Source organism: Myxocyprinus asiaticus, chromosome 7, assembly GCF_019703515.2.
Source record: "Myxocyprinus asiaticus isolate MX2 ecotype Aquarium Trade chromosome 7, UBuf_Myxa_2, whole genome shotgun sequence".
NCBI classification, from domain to species: Eukaryota; Metazoa; Chordata; class Actinopteri; order Cypriniformes; family Catostomidae; genus Myxocyprinus; species Myxocyprinus asiaticus.
Window position 1 is genome coordinate 41746580 of NC_059350.1, and position 26940 is coordinate 41773519.

The 26940-nt window shown below is 38.3% G+C and overlaps 1 protein-coding gene across 11 annotated transcripts in view; it reads left to right on the plus strand.

Moving 5' to 3' along the window:
- The window catches only part of LOC127443395 (ETS-related transcription factor Elf-2-like), a 39470-nt gene extending 17042 nt beyond the window's left edge, over window positions 1-22428 (plus strand). For 7 of the 11 annotated variants that reach the window (XM_051701955.1, XM_051701950.1, XM_051701957.1 and 4 more), the window contains 8 exons: window positions 4759-4877; window positions 8741-8945; window positions 17864-17977; window positions 18107-18283; window positions 18370-18450; window positions 18989-19178; window positions 19989-20351; window positions 20496-22428. In XM_051701955.1, coding sequence (XP_051557915.1) covers window positions 4803-4877; window positions 8741-8945; window positions 17864-17977; window positions 18107-18283; window positions 18370-18450; window positions 18989-19178; window positions 19989-20351; window positions 20496-21249 — 1959 coding nt within the window. In that variant the 5' untranslated portion in view covers window positions 4759-4802 and the 3' untranslated portion in view covers window positions 21250-22428. Of the gene's footprint in view, window positions 1-3852; window positions 4613-4758; window positions 4878-5444; window positions 5519-8740; window positions 8946-13238; window positions 13395-13748; window positions 17214-17863; window positions 17978-18106; window positions 18284-18369; window positions 18451-18988; window positions 19179-19988; window positions 20352-20495 lie in introns of those variants that run through there. The other 4 variants (XM_051701956.1, XM_051701962.1, XM_051701961.1 and 1 more) reach the window with 4 other exon arrangements.
- Window positions 22429-26940: the final 4512 nt, after the last annotated feature.

Consider the following 26940-nt stretch of genomic DNA (forward strand, 5'->3'; position numbering starts at 1 on the left):
AAAATGACTGCTACGCCCCTGTGTGTTCCAGCACGTGAGTTTAAAGGAAGAGTTTGTGCAAAAATCTAAATAATTTAATCGCCCTCATGTCATTCCAAACCTATATAATTTACTTCTTCTGTGGAAAATGCAATGAAAAGTTTAACACAATGTTCATGCTGCTCTTTTCTATACAATGAAAGTGTATGGTGAATGATGCTGTTGAGTTGCATAAATGAAAAAAAAAAAGATAGATACAGTTAAAAACTGCATCAAATATTTACCTAATTTAACCTATTAAAAGTCCTATTAAAATGCTAAAGAATATAAATACATTTTCAAAGAGGATTTAAAAATGGCTATTGAAGAAGCTGACCTCACATGGTAAGGGAGACTATTCCAGAGTTTAGGACCAACCACAGAGAAGGCACAATCACTCTTAGATCTATAGCGTCAACGAGGAACCCTCAACAGAAGTTGATGAGAAGACCTGAGTGCTCTGGTGGGGGAGTAAGGGATGAGAAGATCACTGATGTATTTGGGTGCGAGACCAGATAGTGCCTTGTAAACATAAAGCAGAATTTTAAAATCAACCCTGAATTTTACGGGAAGCCAGTGTAGAGACGCTAATACAGGGGTAATGTGATCCCTCTTTCTTGACCCTGTCAAAAGTCTAGCTGCTGCATTTTGAACCAGCTATAGCAGTTTGAGGGAGGATAAATGAGCTGATGTAGAAGAGACATTCCCTACATTTACAGAAAACGTCCTATCTTTTAGATAGGAGGCAAACCACTGGAGGGCCATACCCTGGATGCCAATCCTACACTCGAGATGATTGAGAAGAATGTTATGGTCGATAGTGTCGAATACGGCACTAAAATCTAATAAGACTAAGACAACATGTAAGCCTGAATCCATGGAGAGAAAAATATCATTAGTAAACTTGTTCAATGCAGATTCAGTGCTGTGCAAGGGTCTGAAGCCAGACTGAAATGTGTCTAAAATGTCAAATGTATTTAGATAGGAGTAAAGCTGCGAATAGACAACTCTCTCTAAGATCTTGGAAATAAAAGGCAATTGGCCTATAAGTATTGTGTATTGCCGGATCCAGAGAAGGCCTTTTTTTTTTTTTTTAACAAAGTCTGTAAAATTGCATGCTTAAAACTGCTTGGAACAACTCCATTAGCTAAGGAGCTGTTAACTATTGCTGTCATACTGGAACTAATAGTTTTAAAAACGTCTTTAAAAAGGCGCGGAGATAGAATATCCAACTTGTAACTCGAACACTTTATCTTGGAGAATACATCTGCTAACTGTTCTGATGAAACTGGTTCAGACTGAGTCGTGGAGCTGGACAGGGAATGTATTAGTGGTTGATCAAATTGTGAAGGTACAATAGCACCTTTAATATGCTCGATTTTGTGAGTAAAAAAGTTTAAAATTCATCACAGGTCTCTTGAGTAGCGTTCAAAAAAGCATCTCTCATAGGGTTTAAGACAGAATGGATAGTAAGCAATACTTTGGTCGATTTGCATTATCAGAGATTACTTCAGAGAAAAACTTAGCTTTTGTTTTTTTCACTGCTCTTTGATAGTTTGTTAAAGACACCTTTAAGATGTCAAAAGTGACCTGAAGCTTGTCTCTTTTCCACTTGCGCTCCACTTTTCTACACTCTTGTCTGAGAGTGCGGGTGACGTCATTTAGTCAAGGCTGTGAAATGCCCTTAATTCTCCTTGGCTTGAGTGGAGCGACATTATCAAGAGTGAAAGTACAAGATTTATTAAAAGCTTCAACCAGTGATTCAGTATTGACTTTATCTGAAACATCATCAGTAAAATGCGATAAATACAATTCTGAAAAAAGATTGGCAGTAGATGAGTGAATGGACCGGGAGTGACGGAAAGACAGAGAAGTAGCAGGGAGAGGACAAGTAGAGACAGACTCAAACATGATTGAATAATGGTCAGAGATGCCAATATCTAAGATCTCTAAGTTAGATACAAAGATACCATAAGACAACACCAGATCTAATGTATGACCCATGTTGTGGGTAGAACCAGTGACATGTCGAACAAAATTTAAAGACTCAGTGAGGGAGAAAAATTTCGATGGACAGCATACAAGCACACACAGCAAAACTGGAATACATGTCCGTAGGTAGCATTCTGCATTTAAAATTTTCTAAAAACAGTGGCAATGCCACCTCCTTGCCCTGAAGTCCATGGAGAATTTAAAAAGTCACAGCCTGGCAGTGTTAGATCCCCCAGGCCAATTTGTTCGCTAGGATTCAGCCAGGTCTCGGTGATGAATAAACAGTCCAATGATCGTGATATAAAAAAGTAGTTCAAAAATAAAAGACTTGTTCGATTTTGATCGTGCATTTATGTGGACCATCTTAATGGTGGCGACATCTGCATTTTTTGCTGGAGTAACAGATGTGTGTTTTAGCCTGCTGAGATTATCAAAAATGACTTTCCGCTTCAAATCCCTTGTACCAGTCGGAGGGCAATGTCGTGAAGACCAAATGGCGGGTATGTGGTGGTTGTCAGAGGAGTCAGCTGGGAATCTGCCGGGATGTTGGCGTAACCCTCGATGGACATACCAGGGGTGGCGTGCAATTCCAGGGGCAACGCAATAGTTGTTAACTCCAGCTGACAGTCGGGCTGAAGAATTCAGATGCCATAATTCCAGGGATGAGTAATATAAAACCATATCAGAAGCAAAATATCAGCATGAGCCTGCAAACAGGCAGGGAGCTCACCACTGAAACTGGCAAAGGCCAGCAGCAAAACTCCAGCAGGCCAGGATGGGGAACAGAAGGTAGAGCATCCTCAATGATCCACCAACATGACCTGAATTCCAGTTCCGTGCGCTCCAGCCCACTGAACATGGATGATGGGCAGGGAATCAGGTGGCCCATTTGAGACTGCACACAATAGTCCAGGTGAAGGCGTTCGGGGAGTACAGCAGTTTGTTTACTCCGATGTAATCCAGGCAGACGAGAGGATGATGTGTTTAAAGCGTAGAGAGAATGGCGAGTTGGTTGGGTGAAGGTGTAGTGTAGTTTCCAAAAAAATAAAAAATAGAAAAGTCAACAATCCATTATCCTTAAGAGAATCATAAAACTTCATTTCCTGAGGTCGCTTCTTTAAAAGGCCATTAAATAAAGTAACTAAAAACATCAAAAAGAAACCGGAGAGCAGCGGCAGACAGACACGCCAGCGTTCGCTCAACCGGAAGTTCTTCGTTAATGAGTGCTCTGATCAGAGTACAGAGCACACGTGATGCTATTTATCAGAGACTATTTTGCCTTGAAAGGGACCAATGCGGTATTGTCACTGCATGCACGGCCAGCTTTTTTTTTTTTTAAGTGTGCAGCACATGCAGACTGTATATTTATTTAATTAAATAACAGCTTATTTTGTTTTAATCATCACTCTAGCACATCACGATTTTAATTCGATTATATTTGGATTCATATATTCATTTTTATCCCAAATATGTCAAATTCCATGACATTCAGCATTTTATTGTTAATTCTGTTTTTATGACTTGATTCCGTGATTCTGTTCGTGTTTTTTGCCGCATCGCGGAAATCATAGGGCCCTATGGATGTGAATGGAGCCAGTCCATAAATGCTTAAAGACACTCCATTTAAAAAGTATAACAAGATTTGAACATTTTATGTGTTAATATGATTTTAGTATGATAAAATTGCTTGCTCACCTTATCTGTGGAAAGTTATATATACAGTACCTGGATTACAGGGTTTTGTTGTCATGGCAACAAAGTTGTAAAATTGAATATAACTTTACACAGATACGGTGAATAAGCAATTTTATCACACACAAATCATGTTAGCGCATATAATGTTTACATCTTGTGGCTGTACTTTTAAAATTGTGTTTTTTTTTTTCCATGTTTATGGACTGGCCCCATTTACTACCATTAGGCTAAGTGCCTTACTTGTAACTGCGATTTTTATTTTATTTTATATTTTTTTATTTATTTTTTTATTTTGGTGTGTGTGTGGAAATCAACATTATGCCACAAATTCTGTTAATTGAGTTTAACTTGTATTGAAACTGGAACATTGCTTTAAGTTAAACATCTCTTTTTGAGTTCATTGGAAGGTAGTAAGTAAAAATGAGTTTGGTTGAATTATTCCTTTACGTGTGAGTGCTGGCCTGTCTGTTATTATGCAAAACAATTTGCCACTCATTTTATTTCCACTTTGTAATTGGTAAAGAAAACAAAGCAGCCAAATAGTGGTGAATGTGTTCCAGAATGTATGACTTTCGACAGTGTATTAATTTTTCACTGGTTTGAGCATCTTCATGTTGCCACTGTATAGCTTTGCTCTGTTACTTTATGTCTCTGGATCGTGAGAATGAAGTCTCTCAATAATTCAGCTGGCAGACTGTCCTGCTGGTGCTTCTAGTGTCTCCTTTCTCCTCTTAATGAAGATGTAATGAGAGAGACTCATAATCTGGGAGTGTCGTGCTGCTTCACAAACCAAAGTATTTTGGCTATTGCCATGGCGTCAGTGTTTCACAGTCAGGCTTCCTGTTTTGGTGCGCTGTTGCAAGACTGAGTTTCCTGTTTGACCAGGACAGACAGAAAGAGAGAGCGTGTAAGAGCAGGTCAAAAAGCTTTGGCTCTGGCCATGAAGTTTAGAAAGTTTATGAATATTTGACATGTTGTAAGAATTGTGATTGCCATAGATGCTTCTTTTTCACTTCTTTCCCATTTGCCTTATGTCACACTCTCGGATTGCAGTTCTGGAGGTTGCCACAAGGTGTCAGCAGACTGGGGTATGAGTCATGACGTCTGTGGTGCTTGTAGACAGTGGAGGAACCGTGGTGGAGTATGTCACTTCGGAGGAGGACCATTTACTGGTAAGTACTTCAACCCCAAAGCTCCCTTCAGAGTTTAGCTGGAGGCACTAATTTGCCAGTAAACAGATATTCTTGCGTACACAAGTATATTTCGCTTTGTTTTCTGAGGTATATCCAATTCCATATTTACCCACCTCTTAATGTCATGTAAAATAAGCGTTTTACCGATGTTTGTCTCACTGGCTGTTTCTCAGTGTCCGTTCTTTTTGCGTTCATACGTTCTTGTGGACTTGTTTGATGTCATCTCCCTCTATAAGAAAATAGTTAGAAGTGATTGAATCTACATATCGCAGCACATCTCTAAACTCGCATAGATGCGTTTTACGTCCTAATGTCTTCCAAGTTTGCTCTTTTAAGGTAGTTAGGCAAGACTGATTTTCACAAGAACACAAGAATGTTCTTAGCATTGAGAAACACCTACTGTCTCTTCCTGAAGTGGGCGTATCTGTGATAGAATATGCTAAAAATTGGACCAGAATTTATGGCGATGGTTGTCTTTTTAAGACTAAGTTGCTGCAGTCCCCTGACAGCCAACTTGCAATACTTAGTTTACAATATATGTTACAGGATATATGTAACATTGTGACAGATCACTAGCTGTCTCGTGAAGGAGGAAGTGGGAGCCGGATAAACAATCCAGCGTAAGTCTTTATTTATTACACTTTTCAGCGTAACACAACGGTTTGCTTTTCAGTACAACATAAATGAACACACACACACGATCACTGGTGCGTGCATCTTTCTCTCTCCCCTCCGGTGGTCTGGAATGCCCTTTTATCCCTCTCCAGCTCTCACTGCAGCACAAAACAGCTTTTAGAGATAATTTCACACAGGTGTCAATCCTTACCGCTCTTCCTCTCCTAGCCTCGCTCTCTACAGACGTTGCTCGGCCACGACCCCATCTCCACAAGCATACTGTATATGTTGTTTATTAGAAAAGAGCACAACAGTCGGGTTCCGGAAGTAAAAATCCCATTCATTTTTTCTATAGGTGAATTAATTTTTAACAATTACTTATAAATCTTTAAAGACATTCCTCCCATGAGCTCGGTAGGGCTGGGCGTTATGGCTTCAAAAATTATATCTCTATATTTTTCAGCCTATTGACGATTTTCGATATATATCTCGATAATTATGTATTTGCTCTGAAATGGCTCAAAAGTAATTATTTTTTTTTAAAATCAGTGGAACCGTAATTTCATGCAAACAGCCATCGCAGTAGAATAAATATTTTAAAGGCATTAAATAAAAATCTATTTAAAAATAAAAAAGGCATGTTTCCCTACAGTTTTGCACTAAATGAACACAAGGGGGAGAATGAGATCTAATCATTGTCATTGATATGCACTTTTATATTTATATTTTATATACGATGCATAGTAGCTTATAAAAACATTATTTACCTTCAGATATTTTTACTAAAACTTTTTTTTGTAAAGGAACAAGGTGTGCAAAAACTACACTTATTTTTAGAAAATCCGGTTGAATGCATGATACTAAATTATTACTGTGGAACCCAGTCGAGTTATTATTATAATATTATATTATTATTTTGAGGATTAGATTTGTTTTATTTAAAAGTAATATATTTCTTTCCTATTTACTCCACCTTTACCTGGAGCTTTTATTTTGACACTTTCACCTGGAGCTTTTATTTTGTCACTACACATGGAGCTTTTATTATGACACCGTAAGTGCAGTGTGTAGTTTACAATGCACCGCATCTGGTGAAGCGCTGTCGTTCACTCATTTTCTGTTATACTGTGCTGCCTTTTTATAGTTGTATAATAATTTGTAGCAGTTACTAAAGTTTGTAATTGCCAAATGTTTGGACATTCAGTATTTTATTTCTTTCACAATGCATGTGGTCTGCTCTAAAAGTGGTAAAAACACACACGAGTCCTGCGCATGCACAGAAAAGCCCCTTCACCTGGTTGTGTCTAGAAGGTATCCCTCTCTCGTCAATCTTGTGAGATTCTTACACAACGTTAATTTGAAGTCGCACAACAAAGAGGAGCGCTCGTTAAAGATTATTTTAATTGTCTGTTTTGATGAACAGTCAGTTTTGATGATCAATTCAAGTAAATATTTCACATAATATATTTGATAACTTTAGCTCTACATCTGCTAATTTCGGTCGTGACATATTGTTGGTCACTGGAGAAGTACATCAATCAGCTCAGCTGTTGTGAGTCTGACTGGGTGGTCAAGTGGTAATATAAGAAGTCCCGGGTTCTAATCCACTCAGATGTAACTTGATATTTTAATAAACAAAGATTGCATCCGCACTTCAGTGGATGTATATCTTGAGTGGGGACACATTTGTTTGCATTTTTCTTTGCGATTCGACTGGAAAGGAGTGCAAGCTTCGGAAGCAAGCAAAATCTCCACAAGATTTGTTTGACGTTTTCCAGTTCTAAAAGAGATAAACTTCTTTAAACAGTAGCTAGTTTTTTTCATCACAAACACTTTTTAATTCATGAATAACTATTAATGTCAATGAAGTCACAATAAAAAAATCTGAGATTTAAAGTAATGTGTGCCTTAACATGAACTTATATCAAAATATTACTGTATCCAAGAAACATGGGATGCTATATGAGATTTCAAGAAAACAACAGGCTTTCTTAAGAATAAGAATAAGGCAGAGGCTATTTGCACCCTTAATTAAATACTAACAGGGCATCACTGCAGTTTTGTTTATTTAGAGTCCCACAGACACCCTACACCAACCTATCACTGCAAGGAAATCAATCTTTACATTTATTTTATTTATTATTATAAGTAGTATTAAAGAAAAATATTAAGAGTGGAGACAGAAAACAACTGGGTCAAAAGTAGGATTAGAACCCAAGTCATCTGCATAGAAAAGCACATTGATACCGTCTTATCACACTAAGCCATTGCAGAGACACTCAAGGAGCAGTCTGTCTTTAATTCGTTTGTTTCCACCTGACTATTTCAGTGCAAATATTCACACTATGTTGCAGGTATTTACACCTAGTGCAAATAGTCACTCTTTGATAATGATAATAATAATAATAATGTTATATTATTGATATTCTTGAAGTTTCTAATGCTTTCCATCATTAATATGCTGAGCACAGGCGAAAGTATCTTAACAGAATGCGCATGCGTGAGAAGTTGACGAGAGAGGGATCCCTTCTAGACACAACCCATTCAGAAGCGTACACAGACCATGTTTATCCTCCTCTTATTGCAGCCCATTGCAATTTTATAATCGAATATGACCATATTGCCATTTTGATGTTATTTTGATTGATTGTGCTACCCAGAAGGATTACTAGTCAAATTAGTTTACTGATGCGCTTATTATGAAACTTAATGGCCAAATAAAAAGCACATTAAAATCATTGCAATATTCATGATATTGCTTAATTTTATACCGTCAGCCAAATTATCACGATAATATCGTGAATATTCGATATATCGCCCAGCCCGGAGATTGTTAATCGATGGTTTATATGCTTAATAGTGACATTCCTGGTGAAAAACTATGAATGAACGATGAATGACGCAATCTTGTACCTTTTTTTTTAATTTTTTTTTATTTTTATTTTTTTTTTACCTCAAATCAAAGTTTGTAATGGCGGGATTCAGCTCAGAGCTGGTTGATTTGTTTCATAGCTTTATGAAGGATTTTATGAAATCCTAATGGAAGACAAAACATTGGCGGGCACGTTTGTCCATGGTGTTTTTCAGCCATTTAAGAGCGCAGAAACTTTTTTTTTTTTTTTTTTAGATTAGCCCTGTAGCAAAATGACATGGGCTTTTCTTGCTTTGCATTTTGAAGTTTTAGTTTTAGTTGGTCTTCAAGTCTCTGTTTACGGGTTCTCTTTCAGGAGGAGGGAGTGTGTGAGATTGAGGGAGAAATAGAAGGAGAGGTGGAAGGCGAAGCAGAGTATCCTGCAGTGATTGTGGAGCCAGTCCCCAGTGCACAGCTGGAGCAGGGGTTCGCTGCTCACGTGCTAGTATACGATGATGAGACCTACCTGATGCAGGGTGTAGCCGAGGAGCAGGAGATCGAGACTGAGCTGGTGGAGACAGGTGAGAATAACTCAAAACGCAGTCTGTTAAAACATAGCATGTCCATCTTTCTCAGCTGATTTTCACTCACTGACAAAGCTGACAAAGTTCGCTATGGTAAGGTTAAAATTTTATTTAAAAAAAAAAAAAAAAAGAAATGGTGTATGTTTGGTGTGTCTTCATGATTTTAAAATAATGGTTTAACTAGTATAGTACATTATTAAGCTAGCTAGCTCATTAAAATTCATATAATAATATGTCAATATATTACTCATAATATTGTCAGTAAATGTCCTTTTTAGCTAGCCTGGGAACTTTTATCTTTCTGTGTGATCATGTCTGGTGGTATGCACAACCCCTCAGGAAATTATGGTAAAGCTCTCACCTTTTTCTCGCGACATTGGACTTTCCTGTTCTTTAGAGGAGTAAAATCCTGGGGAAAGCCCAAATACAGTAATATGTGATTATCCTCCATAGCGCACTCGCTCCAATGTTTACCTCTCACGCCATCGCCAATTGACGTATTTGTTATGTACATTAAAGCACTACAGTGGAAAAAGAAACCGTAACCGGACCAGCATGGAATGGCACATTCTCGCAACAGGAACCGCTCTGCCTGATTTTGGAAAAGCGGCTATTGTTGCTATGTTGGACTGATAAAAATTATTTTAATAAAAACAGAGCAATGTTTTGATCGCACCTCAGTAGGGCTGTCATCAGGTCTAAGAAGCTAAACAAGAATTTTTCACTGAAATATTATCAAAATGTGGATTAAATGCGAAGTTTAAAGACATTATTTCAGGTAGGGGGTCAAATGTACAAGACATTTGATTTTTAAATTGACATTGTCTCCTACGTCCATGAGGGTTCAATTAATCAATATTAACCAGTAAGAAACATGTCATAGCCATTGTTTATTGTAAAGAGCATATCTGGCTGTTAACAAAAGTGCGTAAAATAATAAAGTAAAAAGATTTAGACAGTTCATATTCACAAATCTTATGTTTAAAGTAAAATGAGAAGAGAAATGCTTTAATAGATTCTTTAATTAGGTTCTATGTTAACATAGAGTTACACATTAGCCATACTATGGCACCGGTATAGGCTAATGAGTACTACCACGGACTCTAGCTTCATACTGGTACTGGACTGGTAGTGTTTTCATTAAAAACATTTGTACACTGGCGGCCAAAAGTTTGGAATTATGTACAGATTTTGCTGTTTCAGAAGGAAATTGGTACTTTAATTCACCAAAGTGGCATTCAACTGATCACACAGTATAGTCAGGACATTGCTGATGTCCATCACTATTTGAAAAAAGTCATTTTTGATCAAATCTAGACAGGCCCCATTTCCAGCAGCCATCACTCCAACACCTTATCCTTGAGTAATCATGCTAAATTGCTAATTTGGTACTAGAAAATCACTTGCTATTATAGCAAACCAGTTGAAAGCTATTTGGTTCATTAAATGAAGCTTAACATTGTCTTTGTGTTTGTTTTTGAGATGCCACAGTATGCAATAGACTGGCATGTCTTAAGGTCAATATTAGGTCAAAAATGGCAAAAAAGAAACAGCTTTCTCTAGAAACTCATCAATCAATCATTGTTTTGAGGATTGAAGGCTATACAATGCTTGAAATTGCCAAAAAAAAAAAAAACAGAAGATTTCATACAAAGGTGTACACTACAGTCTTCAAAGACAAAGGACATCTGGCTGTAACAAGGACAGAAAGAGATGTGGAAGGCCCAGATACAACTAAACAAGGGGATAAGTACATCAGAGTCTCTAGTTTGAGAGGTAGACGCCTCACATGTCCTCAGATAACAGCTTCATTGAATTCTACCCACTCAACACCAGTTTCATGTACAACGGTAAGAGAAGACTCAGGGGTGCAGGCCTTATGGGAAGAATTGCAAAGAAAAAGCCACTTTTGAAACAGAAAAACAAAAAGAAAAGGTTAGAGTGGGCAAAGTAACAGACATTGGACAACAGATAATTGGAAAAAAAGTGTTATGGGTCTTAACCCCATTGAGCTTTTGTGGGATCAGCTAGACTGTAAGGCGTGTGAGAAGTGCCCGACAAGACAGCCACATCTATGGCAAGTGTTACAGGAAGCGTGGGGTGAAATGTCACCTGAGTATCTGGACAAACTGACAGCTAGAATATCAAGGATCTGCAAAGCTGTCATTGCTGCACGTGGAGGATTATTTGATGAGAACTCTTTGAAGTGGTTTAAGAAGTTCTGAACATTTTTTCAAATTGTAATAGTAATTTTTCACATTATTAATGTCCTGACTATACAGTGTAATCAGTTGAATGCCATTTTGGTGAATAAAAGTACCAATTTCTTTCCATAAGTGCAAAATCTGTATATTATTCCAAACTTTTGGCTGCCAGTGTATGTACATACCTAATGCTTATGCAGCGAGACACTCATAAGAGCAACCCAAGGCATAGCCAAGACACAACCGGCGAAGACCTCGAGGGTGCATTCACTCTGAACGCGTATGTAAGCGTGCGCTAGACGGACATCTTTGACTGCTGGGCAGTGTCTCGCTGTTTTTCCAGCATCTCGTGCAAGAGTGATGCATTTTTTTTTGGATGCTGCGTTGTTTTATTCGTTGCATTAACTTCTTTTTGTTTTGGCCCAAGAATGCAATCAGTCTGAAATCTCCGCAAGTCATCATCAGTGCTTGGCACACATTCAAATTTCAAATGCTCATTTTAGCATTCAAATGTACGTTTTCATCTTAAATTTGATGAATATTTAAATTTCGAAATTTAATTTGACAGCCTTACACCTCAGTGTTTACACCTTTCAAGGGAATCGACCTACCAATGGCTTACATTTAGTTGTCTTTGCATATTAAGAAAGTATTTTAACATAAAAAATCCAGATTTCACCTTTTAATGTATAGAGAGTACACATAAATACTCAGTCTTGCTCATACAACACAAGCAGTCACCACCTCATATGCCATTATAAACAATCACAGTCATTTTTATAATGCACACATTGATTAGCTATACAAAACATTTAATGTTTGAAAACACCAATACCGTTAATCTGGCCCTCAGTTTGCTCTAAAGCACTTGGGTTTGTTAACTTCAGCAAAATCCCTATTCCATTGGTGAATGTAAAAATGTTCAAAGAATGCTTTGAATTGACACATACTCTTAACATATTAAAATATCTTGCTGGTGGTGCTGGAAATGTATGCCATGCAGATGAACCTTAGCTCACAGGAATGTCATGCATTGTCTTGATGGAACTGTATTTCCAAGATTAGGATTTTACTTTTCTGTGCAACTTAATCGCATAAGCCGAAGTAGTTTGGGTGGATAGTTATGCACAAGATTTTAGCATTACGATTTAACAATGCTTTTTTTTCTTTCTCTTTTATGTCTATGTCAGTGGTTTTGTATTCTGTTAATTTTGGTGCGCACAGAATATTTGGAACATCATCCCTGATATGTTTACTGATTTTTGGGCTGCCTGGAGACAGGGCAACCTGGTATTCACAGTTGTTTCAGAAAATCAATGATATGGCACAAGAATAGCTTTTCTTGAACTGGTTCCAGTAACTAGTAATTAATGTCTCTCAACTTAGTTACATTATTTTCTTAAAAAAATAAATAAAACAAATTATAATAATCTTGTTATGGAGACTAAAGATGGGAGTTTATGATGAATTTATAGTTTGGAACACATGTAGAGAATTTGTCCAAAGGCCCTGTCTGGTAGTGAGTCTCCACTGCTCTCTTGTGGACATTTTATGAAGTATAGCACAGAATGTTAATTTGAAAGATAATTCATAGTCTACCAAATTATTAGTCCTGAAATATTTCTGGTATTTTCATTTAAAAATGATTAAAATGCAACAGGGTGAGATTTCTACAGATGGCTCTACAGATTCCAACTTATCAAATCTAGATAAGAATTATGTGTAAAATACCCTGCAAACACGAGAATGTGGGGAAAAAACGAAACGGTAAATTAAAGTGGCTTATTGGCTTGTGTTTACAACCATTAGTTTCCCTTATTTAATTCACTAAGTATCAGATGCCGTTTTACCTATGTGGAGAACACGTTTGTTTAATTTTGTAATTGCTTAAACTCTACATTGGATGTTCATAAGATGAAAAGGCGATCAAATATGTATTTATTTATTTATTTTGGAAAGGAATTAATTGGTTGAGGGGAATCTCTCGTTTGTTCATGACGTAAATTGTACGTAGCGCGTTGAGCGCGGAGGATTTCCTGTGTTTGGCGCGGAAGGATCTGTGCGCGCTCGTGGCGTGCTGCTGAATTTGTGGAGATTTCCTGTGGAGGCGGAGTGATCTGCGAGTCGTGCGTCTCTAAACGCGTTTAGTGCGAGTCAATGTGAATCTGCACCTCTGGATGAAACATGGCGACGTCGCTGCATGAGGGATCCGCTAACCAGCTTGATTTACTTATCCGAGCAGGTAAAAATATAAAACCGCGTTTTTAACCACGTCAGTGCGGGCTTGTTTTGGGCGTAACGGAGCACTGCTCGCGTCGCAGCGTTAATATCCGTGAAGTTGTACTGCAAAGTAATGGAGGGCATTTCAGGAAGTGATCACCTTGGTTGGCAACCTGCATGGCGTTGCCTAATTTTCTTATCTGCTTTCTAAGAGAGTGGAAAAGTAGCGTTGAAGTGTGCATGTTGCGTTATTTGTGCTCGGCGTGCACAGCGTTGAGTTTGCACGGCGCTGAAGGCGTAGTAATTGTGGTGTGTGTTAAAATAACGGGTTTCTCTGGAGGTGGTGCGCTGCTCTGAAACCAGGAAGTGGGAGAGATGTTGTCTTTCCTACGTCTTTGCCACGCTGTCTGAAGTCGGAAGGGCACTGAGTTTTATTTATTTTTTTATCTTCTTAATACGACTTACTAATACGTGAAATGTAGTTTATATATTAGTGCGCTGTGTTCCTTAATAAAAATTATGTCTGTGAGCTTTGCGTTTGGAAAGGTTTAGTTTGATGTCTCGTTCTCAAAGGAAATGTGGTATATTTTGGAGAAATAAAAATACACGCGGAGCAAAAAACTTATTGTACATTGAAACTACGCATTGATTCTTGTACGGCGTTAAGCAGGATGGCAAAAGCACCGAGTTTGAGTAATAAAATAATGTTTGTATGTCGCAGATGTCCCGTTATCTAAGCGTGGTCGCTCTTCTTTCACACTCACATTTTAGCGTGCTTTTCTCACATCTGTGAGCAACATACGATGCTTAATTCTTGCTTTAGACATGACATTATTTGTCATTGAAGGGACTTTGCTGTATAAGTGTCGAGTCGAGATTTTGACTGTTTCATGGAGAATGTATAGATTTTATGGCTAATTTGATGGCGGAAGCATTGTTATTCCACAAGGCGGTCTGAACTTTGAGTGACAGCAGTTGTCGTCCAATAGGATTCGCGCTCTGTTCGAAATCTTACACCAGGCCAATAGACTTGTTCGATTCTTGGGGCGTTGATAAGACGGGCGGCCAATCGGATTCGGGGCGGTGATTGAGTGGCAGGAAGCTCTGAGAGCGTCTTCAGAAAGAACTGGAGGGAAATCACTGACGACTGTAAACACGGAAGTGAAGAGGGACAGCACTACTTTTCTCTGGACCGCTATTTTAGTGAGAGCAAATAGTACCACCGTATTCAATCTCCCGTGTGAACTGAAAACGATTTTGCTGAGTTATTGTTAAAAAATATTATTTGAGTGAATAAGACCGTGATTGGTTCAGCCATTTAACACTTGCTGTAGTTTTTAAATTTTTTTACATTCAAGAACACAATTATTCATAGTTTATATATACGTTGCGTAGTCTGCTTATTTTAGTTTTTAGGTTTTGGCTTCAGTTTAGACTTTTTTTTTATTTGTAAGATTTGATATTACTAAACTAAATATACGATATAAAAATTCATGGGTCTCAAGAAGTTTATTCAAATCTTAGCAGGTCCCTTAACTGTATTTACAAGATTTGTAAGACTTAAGAGACATAATAATGGGAAATGCTTAAACACACAATTAATTCCTTAAGCAGTAGTGCTTGTTTTAAAACATTCTCATTTTTTGGATGGTTGAGAGGAAACATATGGTGACTTTTTTGCCTTTTCAGTCTTGTCTGTATGCCAAACCATTGCATTTTTAGATATAGGCTTCAGATTTGTATCCTGAATCCAAGGGCAGATCTCTAATAATACAGGAGCAAAATGCAGGCCGGGTCACCCATTCTAGAGGACACCATGTGTATGTGTTTATGACTGCCACTGCCTAAAGATAGCCCCTGTGTGCAGCAATGGACACACTTACCCAAACATGGGCAGGGTCAGGTTGTAATAGAAGTGCATTGACAGCTTGGATAGACCGGCACAGGTGCTAGTGGCTGTGTATGTTCTTCAAACAGACAGGGCTGGAGCGAGGAGGATGATCTGCCTATATGCTTGAATCGCTTGTCTGAGATCAGTCCCTCAGCACCTGTTGCTGAATAAGAACCTCCATGAAGTTTCTTGACAATTTGCAAATGCAGGATCTCAGCAGTTCATGGGTTGCAACTTGAACATAAGAGCCCAGATCCATAATAACAAGGCTACTACCATTGATTCAGATCGAGTCAGGTGGGGTGGTTACTGTGCTCAGTGACATCTTCAGTACCACACCGCTTCATGTGAGACACTTTTTCTTGCAGAGAGCCGTTATGGAGTTATGCAAGCTACGCATCGGTAAATGAACTTATAAATGCACATTCGGTGGCATCACCTCCTATCCTGAATAGTTCTGCGAGAGAATAATTAACACCTTCCTCTGTTGGGAATCACATTCTCTGCTTCTCAAATGTGCATTTGCAACATTTGAATAATACTGTTGTGCTTTCACATTTGTTTATGCTGGTTATTTTGAGAGGCCCATTAATTCACAGGAGGTCTGTGTAAAGAGACTCATTCTCGGAGGGCTTCTGCTGTCAATACTGCCTGTTGGGGGTTGAATATGTCAGCTGTCAGGTAGCTTGTTTATGAATGAGAAGTGTAGAACTCGTAAGTACAATATGAAAATGACAATCACACATGGCGGATGTCAACAAACAAGCCTAAAGGCAGTTATTTAAAAAAGTCTCTCTCTTTGGCAGCCTATTTATTCATTTTTAATATACAATTTTTCTGTGAGCTTCCTTTTGATTTAGTAAACAGCTATCACTACACTTTTAATGCGCAATTCTTCTCGTCACCCATGCTAAAACACGTTCTTCACTCTGTGGGATTCAACTAGGGACGTCAAATTTCAGACATTTTCATAATCGATTGTTGATTAACAATCGATTAATTGTTAACATTAATATCGCACGTGGGGGACTCCAAATAATATGTGCTTGTAGCTTACTGTTTATATAATATAAATAAATAACCTTAAAAAATGCAAGTATTGGCAGTTTCTTAAAATATTCTTCAGTGTATTTTAATACATTTAGGCTATGTTTAGTACAAATTTGTGAATTGTTTAATTACTATTATTGAGTTACTGTTAAAAATAACTGAAGATATATAACTGAGTTTATTAAAACTTCACATTGTGGATCGTGGGATATTTTGGACCTTTTGGATTTTTTTATGGAAATTAAGTGAAATAATAAAACGGCGTGTAAATACGGTACATAACATACCGCTTCTCCGGTGATGGTGAGATGTCAGCTGAATGTGCCTTCGCGGCGATCGCTGGCGTAATTGTAGGTTGGGTTGAAACAAGGAGATCAACCGTGCTTGTTGTCATGTTGTGCTTTAACACACTATCATGGTGTGTGCAGAAAACAAATGTTAATTTATAGAGAAACACTCCAACACTGTTTACATTGAGCCCGATTCATCTCTGATCTGTGCGTCTTTTGGCTCTTCTTCCTTGAACCGGAGAAGACATGACATGCAGTGCCAAGCGCCCTCTAGAAGCTGGTGACTGTATAGACAGCCTTAACTATGTCTGCTGTCATGATTACTGAACACATTTGTCCAGAAATGAATTCATCGACTATCGATAAGCTTAATCGATCAAATTGTTAACGACAAATAATCTATTTTCTATTAATCATTAACATCCCTAGATTCAACCTGTTCAATTTAGATTGGGGATGTGCACGATTAATCGAGTACTCGTTCAGCTTTAAATATTTGACTAGTAAACTCACTACTTGAATATTGCAATTTGACTTTCCTTTGTGCCTTTGCCTGTGGTGGGCAACAATAAAAACACTTCTCTCACCTCAATCTTGCCATTACAGTCTTGTAAGTTGTTGTTAAAGGAACACAAAAATTTAAATTCTGTCATTCTTATTGTCATTTGTGGATCTAGATGTTAATTTCTTTTCATAAGAAAAACAGGTTCAAAGGTTTAATGTTGACCTTGTTGTGTGTGTGTGTGTGTGTGTGTGTGTGTGTGTGTGTGTGTGTGTGTGTGTGGAGTACTAGACTAAAAAATTAGTCTAATTGCCCAAGATATAATGCTTTTTGGGTAGCCACGGATGCTGAAGTTTTTTTACCCTATAGCATCCTCTGTTGGTTGTGCAGGGTAAAAACATTACATTTGAGAATGCTTTTGTACCTTCAGTCTACATTGAATGTGGCATTTAATTATACATCAACATACCTTGCATGTTAAATGGTTTCATTGATTTAAATGAGTTAGACACCATTAGACTGAGGCGTGTAATAAAGCTTTTTGTCACAATTTACAAATGTTACCAGTATGTTTTATTGAAATGCATGTTGTAAGTGTCTCTTTATAAAATAAAAAAAAAATCATAACACTTTTAATTCTGTTAAATTATGATGCAGAAGGCTAATGATACAATTTTGATTGATAATATGCAACCGAAAGGTTTCTAAAAAGAGTTCACAAAAATATTAACACAGTTTGTGTGTTTTCTCAATTGTAGTGGAAGCTTCAGTTCATGGCTCTAATGTGCAGTGTTCAGATAAAACCATTGAGGCTGCTGAAGCTCTTCTACACATGGACTCTCCCTCCAGTTTACGTGGAGACTGGAGCCCAGGTGAGCACTGCTTTCTCTTCCTCCATTTACAGCTTTAACGTCATAAAACAAGACCATTCAACATCTAACTTTGAGACTGAAAACTGACTTTTCTAAAATGATTTGTATGTGTCTGTTTCTGGTGTGTAGAAGTGTTTGTGCCTCCGTGTGTCAACACCTCTGAGTTCTTGCACGCTGCCATGCGACCTGACGTGCTGACAGAGACGGTGGTGGAGGTCAGCACAGAGGATTCAGAGCCTATGGAGATGGTTACAGTTATACAGGAACCTGAGGTGATGGAGACAGAACCCACCAAGAGAAGAAAATGTGAGAACATGTCATAGATGTATTCATAGATTTATTGTAACTGGTCTACAACTTCAGTTAATTATTTTTTGGTTTCATCCTTTCAGCTGGGCGGAAACCCAAACCCCATCACATTTCAAATGGATCTCCTGATCTAGGCATCAAGAAAAAGTCTAGAGAAGGGAAAGGTATGCCCTACACGTTCACTGCTGTGTATATCTGATATGTTTATTCAATACATGTGAAGGTTTTTTAAGAAAGTTTTAACATCTGCTGTCAGCGTTAAGATCTTTTAACATATATTGACCCTTATGCTGTGTTCATGTCTCATGGGAATTACTGTTAAGTCATATTGCCAAAATGGATCTATGTGCAGTCTTGTTGATACCATATAGGTGAATTAATAATGATTCTTTTGCAAATTATTGAACTAGGCACATAAGGTAACATTGGCTGTTTTAAAATTATATGTTAAATGGTAACGCTTAGCACCCTGACAAGCTTTAACTCTTGAAACTGCTGTCATTTTGGTTTTATTTTTATTTTTTAATGATCTCACAACTCTCAAGTGAGAATATGGAGCTTTCATAAAATTGAATTACCAGTTTGTCAAAGACATGATTTGTTTTTACAACTTGGAAACTCAATTACAGTAACTATGCACCATTATTTAGCATGTATTACTTTGATTTTGCCTAATGTTATGCCTGTGCTGTTTTCTTACAGGAAGTACATACCTGTGGGAGTTCCTGTTGGACCTGCTGCAGGATAAGAACACCTGTCCCAGATATATTAAGTGGACACAGAGAGAGAAGGGAATCTTTAAACTGGTGGACTCTAAAGCTGTGTCAAAACTCTGGGGAAAACACAAGAACAAACCAGACATGAACTATGAAACCATGGGCAGAGCGCTCAGGTGAGAGAGAGACGCCTTTGAATTTACTATGTTTATGTTAAAGCTAAAGTATGTAACTTTTTTTGTGTTAAAATACTTTCTTCTATTCAAGCTTAATATGCAGAGACTGTATAAGTACAGCCATTCATAGGTTAATTTTCTTGAAAACTGTAAGCACTGTCTCTGTAGCACTATGAAAATTCCTCCCGTTTGTTTTGAGCGACCAGTCTATACAAACACAATAACACTGACTCAACCAGTGGCGTGAGTTGGGGGCAGGACTGTCTCTTTGTTTTACCAGTTGGTGGGGGGGAATTAAGAAAACTGTATTTTTGCAATTCAAGAAATTACATACTTTTATTGTAAGTGCAGTGAGAGAGCACTTTTTCTTCTTCTAAACTTAGACACTTCAACTGTATTGATTTTTTTTGGAGGCAATAAATAAGCAAGCAATAAGGTTGTGCTATATTGTGAATATAGTCATGGCTGAAGGGCGTTATTGTGCACAACATGCAGCAGAGTACCTGTAACCCCTTCAGCTGTGACTATATACACAATATAGAACAGCCTCAAGCACCTTATTGCTTCTATGAAACAGTTACTACATAATACAAAAATGAAGGTCACAAATTTAAGTGCCATCTTTTGACTTAAAGATGTAAATGTGGATTGCTAAGGGTAGTTGACCTCTGGTGCAAGGTGAACAGGTGTTTTGCCTTAAACTGTTACTAAATCATGTTAACATGGCTGAAACACTGTATTGACCAATCAGCATCCAGGACTAGAACTGTCCATATTTAAAATTGTATTTAATGCATGTTTCTTTCTCAGGTATTACTATCAGAGAGGTATCTTGGCCAAAGTAGAAGGTCAGAGGTTGGTGTACCAGTTTAAGGAAATGCCTAAAGACATTATCATCATTGATGATGATAAGTGCGACCCTGGTGATGACCTGAGCGGAGAGAATACCTACGAGCGTGTCCCTCCTCCTTCTGAATCTCTGTTGACGGCTGACTTCTCCAAAACCCCTGCCATCTTGAGAGGGGGCAGTAGGACTGTGGTCCACCCGGGCTCACCAAAAGCTAAAGCTCCGCTCATGGCAACTCCTGTTCAACGCATTGTAACGATCTCCACGACAACAGATTCATCACAGCCGTCCCATGCCACCATCATCTCTAATGCCAGTGCTCCCAGGTAACCAGAGTGGATTAAAGAATTTAATTTATTGGATGCAAGTAGATTAAAATAATAGATAAATTAGTTTAGTTTATTTTTAGAATTAAATGTGGTTGTGTTTAAAGATAATGTTTCTAAAAAACATGTTGTCAATGTGCACAGGACTGTGCGGGTTGCTATGCAAGTGCCGGTTGTCATGACGAACTCCTTGGGTCAGAAGATCTCCACGGTGGCTGTGCAGTCTGCAAACCCTTCGCTTTTCACCACAGCGCCCACAAACACTGGCACAGGACCTGGTGCAAATGCACCCAAAGTCTTGATCCAGACCATGCCAACGATGGTGCCTGCCACAGCAGAGAACGGTGATAAGATCACAGTCCAGCTCGCCAAGATAATCACTATCCCTGCTACCCATCTTGCGCAGTGCCAGCTACATGCCAAACCTGGCACCCCTACGGGCATCAATCTGTTGGGCGCTCCCCTTGCCGTCCGGGCCATCACACCCATGTCTGTGGCGCCAGGAACGCAGGTGGTGCGGCTGGCAGTGCCAGCCCAGCAGAGTCCAGCTCAGGCGAAAACGCAGGTCCCGATTTCAATGCAGACGCAAGCGCAACTCCCAGTCTCTGTTCAAACTGCGTCCAATCCAGTTTCAATCCAGAGTCCAACGCAGGTCACGGTACCTGCTTCAGTTTCTGCCCAGAATCCAGTGTCAGTTCCAGTTTCTGTTCAGAGACAGGTCCCAGTTCAGTTCCAGATTCAACAGAGCACTGTCCAAAACTCTGAATCAAAACCAGACAGTACTTCAGAACAAGTGATCATGGTCCAGTTGAGACCTGAGCAGGAAAATCCAATACAGGAAGTAATAGAGGTGGTAGAGGAGGGTTCAAAACCACAGTCGGAAGCAGCGGAGAGCTGAAGAGTAAAGCAGTTTTGTCAGTCATAACCAATAATAAATGTACACACACAGACATCTACCATCCTCAGATACTATTCAATAGTATTTTTAACTCATTTTTGGCAACATGACCATATTGAAGATTTCTATTGACTTGTACAGTTTGAGTTCAAATGTGGTTTCATATTTGACACCATCACGCAAAGACACAAAACGCAATGTGGCATAGACTCAGCCTGTATCAGTGCCACAATTCTTACATCATGTGGATAAAATCTGCATACACATCAAACAATTACTGGATATCCATCATTTCAATTACAAGTTGTTAAGGGGACCAATGTAAAGAACACTACAATGTACATTCTCTGTGTATTTTTTTTAATTATTTTTAAATCAACTGACACTAACAAGTGTTTAACAATACTAAAGAGTGAGTAGTCGAGAAGTAGTGGAGTTGAAAAGCAAATGTGAACTTTTGAGGGAGGATAAATTCAACTTTTTATAATTGTATAGAGTTTTTTTTATTTTATGTTACAATTGCAAGGGAAAACCAGCAATTTCTTTTGACGATCAGCGCACGCTTCTGCCTGTGTGGCTGTTTTACAGGAAATTCAAAATTGATTTTCCCTCTGCCTCTACTAAGAGAAGAAAAAATGACTTTTGTATATATGAATTATACAGTTTACTGAATGTATAAACAATGCAGCCTTAGAACAGTTTAATTTTTGTTCTTGTTGTTTTTCTTTTTCTAAGTCAAACTTATTAAGCTTTTGTGTTAAGCTCATGTTTTTTTTTTTTTTTTCCACACCTTGTACCAAGCACAGTATTGTTGGCAACCAAACTTCTATTATCAAATCCTGGATAGATGAAAGAAATGCAGACCGTACAATTTGGGTCAATGGTGTAATCAAGTCCATGTCCACTATATGAGACTGGACATCTTGAATAATACCAATTTGTTGTCACAGAAGTACAGTTTAAGAAAAAGGTCAATCCTCATTGCAAATACAAACTTTTCTTGCGATTTGTTTTCTTTTGCGATTCGCTTTTTATTAGTCTTTAAATAGGGAGAACATGTTTGTCTTCAAAATAATCTAGTTTGTATATTCAACATTAAGTATATTCTATTTTGTTATACTCTTGTTTAAACGTGTACTCAAGTAGATTTTACTCCAATATAAAAACTGTCACGAATGAGCTGTGGTGGTGTTTTTTTTTTTTCCCTACATAATGCTTAAGTTTTCACATCTTGAAAGCCTGTTTGTGTCTCAGTCTCAGGAGACTAACAAAATGTGCAGATGCTCGGGGCATATAAGAGCTATTTGCTTATGGGGACCCAGGTTTGAGTCCAACCTGGGTCCTGTCGGGTCATGTCGAGCCTACTTTCCTGTCTACACTCTACTGTCCTTTAAAGGCAAAAAGTCCAATAAATAAAAGTTATCTCCACAGGATGCTGGCATAGTTTTTGAGTCTACCCACTTAGATTTTTATAATATGTATATCATGTAAACCAAAGCAACAAAAGGAAGGTCTATTACAAAGCCCTAACCTACTAAAAGATGACATCATGAGACATTCCCTCTGCCAGTTGATATTAGTGCTGGTCACAATCCACAACTTGCTGAGAGCCAAGATTTTTAAAAGCCCAATCAGACCAAATCAAATTGTTAAAAACACAAATGTTTTTTTTATATATATACACTGGCGGCCAAAAGTTTGGAATAATTTTGCTGTTTCAGAAGGAAATTGGTACTTTAATTCACCAAAGTGGCATTCAACTGATGTAAAAAAAACAGCACCATCATTATTTGAAAAAGTCATTTTTGATCAAATCTAGACAGGCCCCATTTCCAGCAGCCCTCACTCCAACACCTTATCCTTGAGTAATCATGCTAAATTGCTAATTTGGTACTAGAAAATCACTTGCCCTTGTATAAAACACAGCTGAAAGCTGTTTGGTTCATTAAATGAAGTTTAACATTGTCTTTGTGTTTGTTTTTGAGTTGTCACAGTATGCAATAGACTGGCATGTCTTATGGTCAATATTAGGTCAAAAATGGCAAAAAAAGAAACCGCTTTCTCTAGAAACTCATCAATCAATCAATGCCTGAAATTGCCAAAAAAACGTAAGATTTCATACGAAGGTGTACACTACAGTCTTCAAAGGACAACTGGCTCTAACAAGGACAGAAAGAGATGTGGAAGGCTAAACAAGAGGATAAGTACATCAGAGTTTCTAGTTTGAGAAACAGATGCCTCACATGTCTTCAGCTTACAGCTTCATTGAATTCTACCCGCTCAATACCAGTTTCATGTACAACAGTAAAAAGAAGACTCAGGGGTGCAGGCCTTATGGGAAGAATTGCAAAGAAAAAGACAACAGGAAAAAAAAAATGTTAGAGTGGGCAAAGAAACAGATAATTGGAACAGAGTGTTATGGATCTTAACCCCATTGAGCTTTTGTGGGATCAGCTAGACTGTAAGGTGCGTGAGAAGTGCCTGATAAGACAGCCACATCTATGGCAAGTGCTACAGGAAGCGTGGGGTGAAATGTCAACGGAGTATCTGGACAAACTGACAGCCAGAATGCCAAGGATCTGCAAAGCTGTCATTGCTGCACATGGAGGATTTTTTGATGAGAACTCTTTGAAGTAGTTTAATTTTTTTTTCAAATTGTAATAGTAATTTTTTGCATTATTAATGTACTGACTATACATTGTGATCAGTTGAATGCCACTTTGGTGAATAAAAGTACCAGTTTCTTTCCATAAGAGCAAGATCTAATCAGCCAATCGTGTGGCAGCAGTGAAATGCATAAAATCATGTAGATATCGGTCAGGAGCTTCAGTTAATGTTTATATCAACCATCAGAATGGGGAAAAAATGTGATCTCAGTGATTTTGACCATGGCATGATTGTTGGTGCCTGTAACTGCTGATATCCTGGGAATTTCACACACAACAGTCTCTAGAGTTTACTCAGAATGGTGCCTAAAAAAATATAAACTGTGAGCGGCAGCTCTGAGGACAGAAACGCTTTGTTGATGAGAGAATAGCAGACTGTTTCGAGCTGACAGAAAGGCTACGGTAACTCGGATAACCACTCTGTACAATTGTAGTGAGCAGAATAGCATCTCAGAATGCGCAACACGTTAAACCTTGAGGCGGATGGGATACAACAGCAGAAGACCACATCAGGCACTTTACTAGGACCATATTGTTCCTAATAAAGTTCTAAGTGAGTGCATGTGTACAGGTGCATCTCAGTAAATTAGAATGTTGTGGAAAAGTTAATTTATTTCAGTAATTCAACTCAAATTGTGAAACTCGTGTATTAAATAAATTCAATGCACACAGACTGAAGTAGTTTAAGTCTTTGGTTCTTTTAATTGTGATGATTTTGGCTCACATTTAACAAAAACCCACCAATTCACTATCTCAACAAATTAGAATATGGTGACATGCCAATCAGCTAATCAACTCAAAACACCTGCAAAGGTTTCCTGAGCCTTCAAAATGGTCTCTCAGTTTGGTTCACTAGGCTACACAATCATGGGGAAGACTGCTGATCTGACAGTTGTCCAGAAGACAATCATTGACACCCTTCACAAGGAGGGTAAGCCACAAACATTCATTGCCAAAGAAGCTGGCTGTTCACAGAGTGCTGTATCCAAGCATGTTAACAGAAAGTTGAGTGGAAGGAAAAAGTGTGGAAGAAAAAGATGCACAACCAACCGAGAGAACCGCAGCCTTATGAGGATTGTCAAGCAAAATCGATTCAAGAATTTGGGTGAACTTCACAAGGAATGGACTGAGGCTGGGGTCAAGGCATCAAGAGCCACCACACACAGACGTGTCAAGGAATTTGGCTACAGTTGTCGTATTCCTCTTGTTAAGCCACTCCTGAACCACAGACAACGTCAGAGGCGTCTTACCTGGGCTAAGGAGAAGAAGAACTGGACTGTTGCCCAGTGGTCCAAAGTCCTCTTTTCAGATGAGAGCAAGTTTTGTATTTCATTTGGAAACCAAGATCCTAGAGTCTGGAGGAAGGGTGGAGAAGCTCATAGCCCAAGTTGCTTGAAGTCCAGTGTTAAGTTTCCACAGTCTGTGATGATTTGGGGTGCAATGTCATCTGCTGGTGTTGGTCCATTGTGGTTTTTGAAAACCAAAGTCACTGCACCCGTTTACCAAGACATTTTTGAGCACTTCATGCTTCCTTCTGCTGACCAGCTTTTTAAAGATGCTGATTTCATTTTCCAGCAGGATTTGGCACCTGTCCACACTGCCAAAAGCACCAAAAGTTGGTTAAATGACCATGGTGTTGGTGTGCTTGACTGGCCAGCAAACTCACCAGACCTGAACCCCATAGAGAATCTATGGGGTATTGTCAAGAGGAAAATGAGAAACAAGAGACCAAAAAATGCAGATGAGCTGAAGGCCACTGTCAAAGAAACCTGGGCTTCCATACCACCTCAGCAGTGCCACAAACTGATCACCTCCATGCCATGCCGAATTGAGGCAGTAATTAAAGCAAAAGGAGCCCCTACCAAGTATTGAGTACATATACAGTAAATGAACATACTTTCCAGAAGGCCAACAATTCACTAAAAATGTTTTTTTTATTGGTCTTATGATGTATTCTAATTTTTTGAGATAGTGAATTGGTGGGTTTTTGTTAAATGTGAGCCAAAATCATCACAATTAAAAGAACCAAAGACTTAAACTACTTCAGTCTGTGTGCATTGAATTTATTTAATACGAGTTTCACAATTTGAGTTGAATTACTGAAATAAATTAACTTTTCCACGACATTCTAATTTACTGAGATGCACCTGTATGTATATATATCACCATGCAGACTTTTGGTCTGTATTCAGTGCTTATTAAAGAAAGACACACTCATATGGCTTGCTCCTTGCTTAGCTGGACATACAGTAATACACACTGCCACTGGGGAGTAGTGTGGCTTGATATTTGAGGCACTGTGTTCTTGCGCCAAAATTGATCTATCTATACCTACATCCGAATGTTGATATTCTTGCTAAGAATGCTTTTTTTTGTTTGTGTGTGTGTGTGTTTTCTTAAACAGTAAGACAGTGCCACAAAATCATCTCAATGATTACATGTACTCTAATAGTTATTTAGTAAAATTGTTATACTAGATGGTTAATCTGGGAATTCCAGTATATAATATTTTCAATAATAAATAATAGACCAAGAGGACATGCATTGGAATAGTGGGCTAGTTCTTAAAATGTGTATTGTACTTGAAAGCATATAAAATGTCAGTTTTGCAGAATCTCTATGGCAGGGGTGCATAATCCTGCAACACCTGAACCACCTATTCAAGGTCTTGGGGTTCAGTTGAAAATTGTAATCAAGTTTGTTAAGAGCAGGGCACCTATGGGGCTGTAGGAAGGCCTACATGAGTGTAATGTATAAGGTAGGGCTAGGGATTGCATTCAGTTGTATTATAATATGTTTATGCCTTCAGGAAGTGGATAATGGATGACTATATAAAACAAGTAGCTCTAGTGACAGGTACTTACCTGCAATTGATCAGTTAGATTCTGGTTAAACTAGCCATGATATAACATAATTTTGAGCATTTTGCACATGGGAAATGATTTATAGATTAATTATTAATGCATTGTTGTTTAAAGAAAAGAAAAATGACAGACAGGCATTGTTTTTACTAAAGCACCTGACA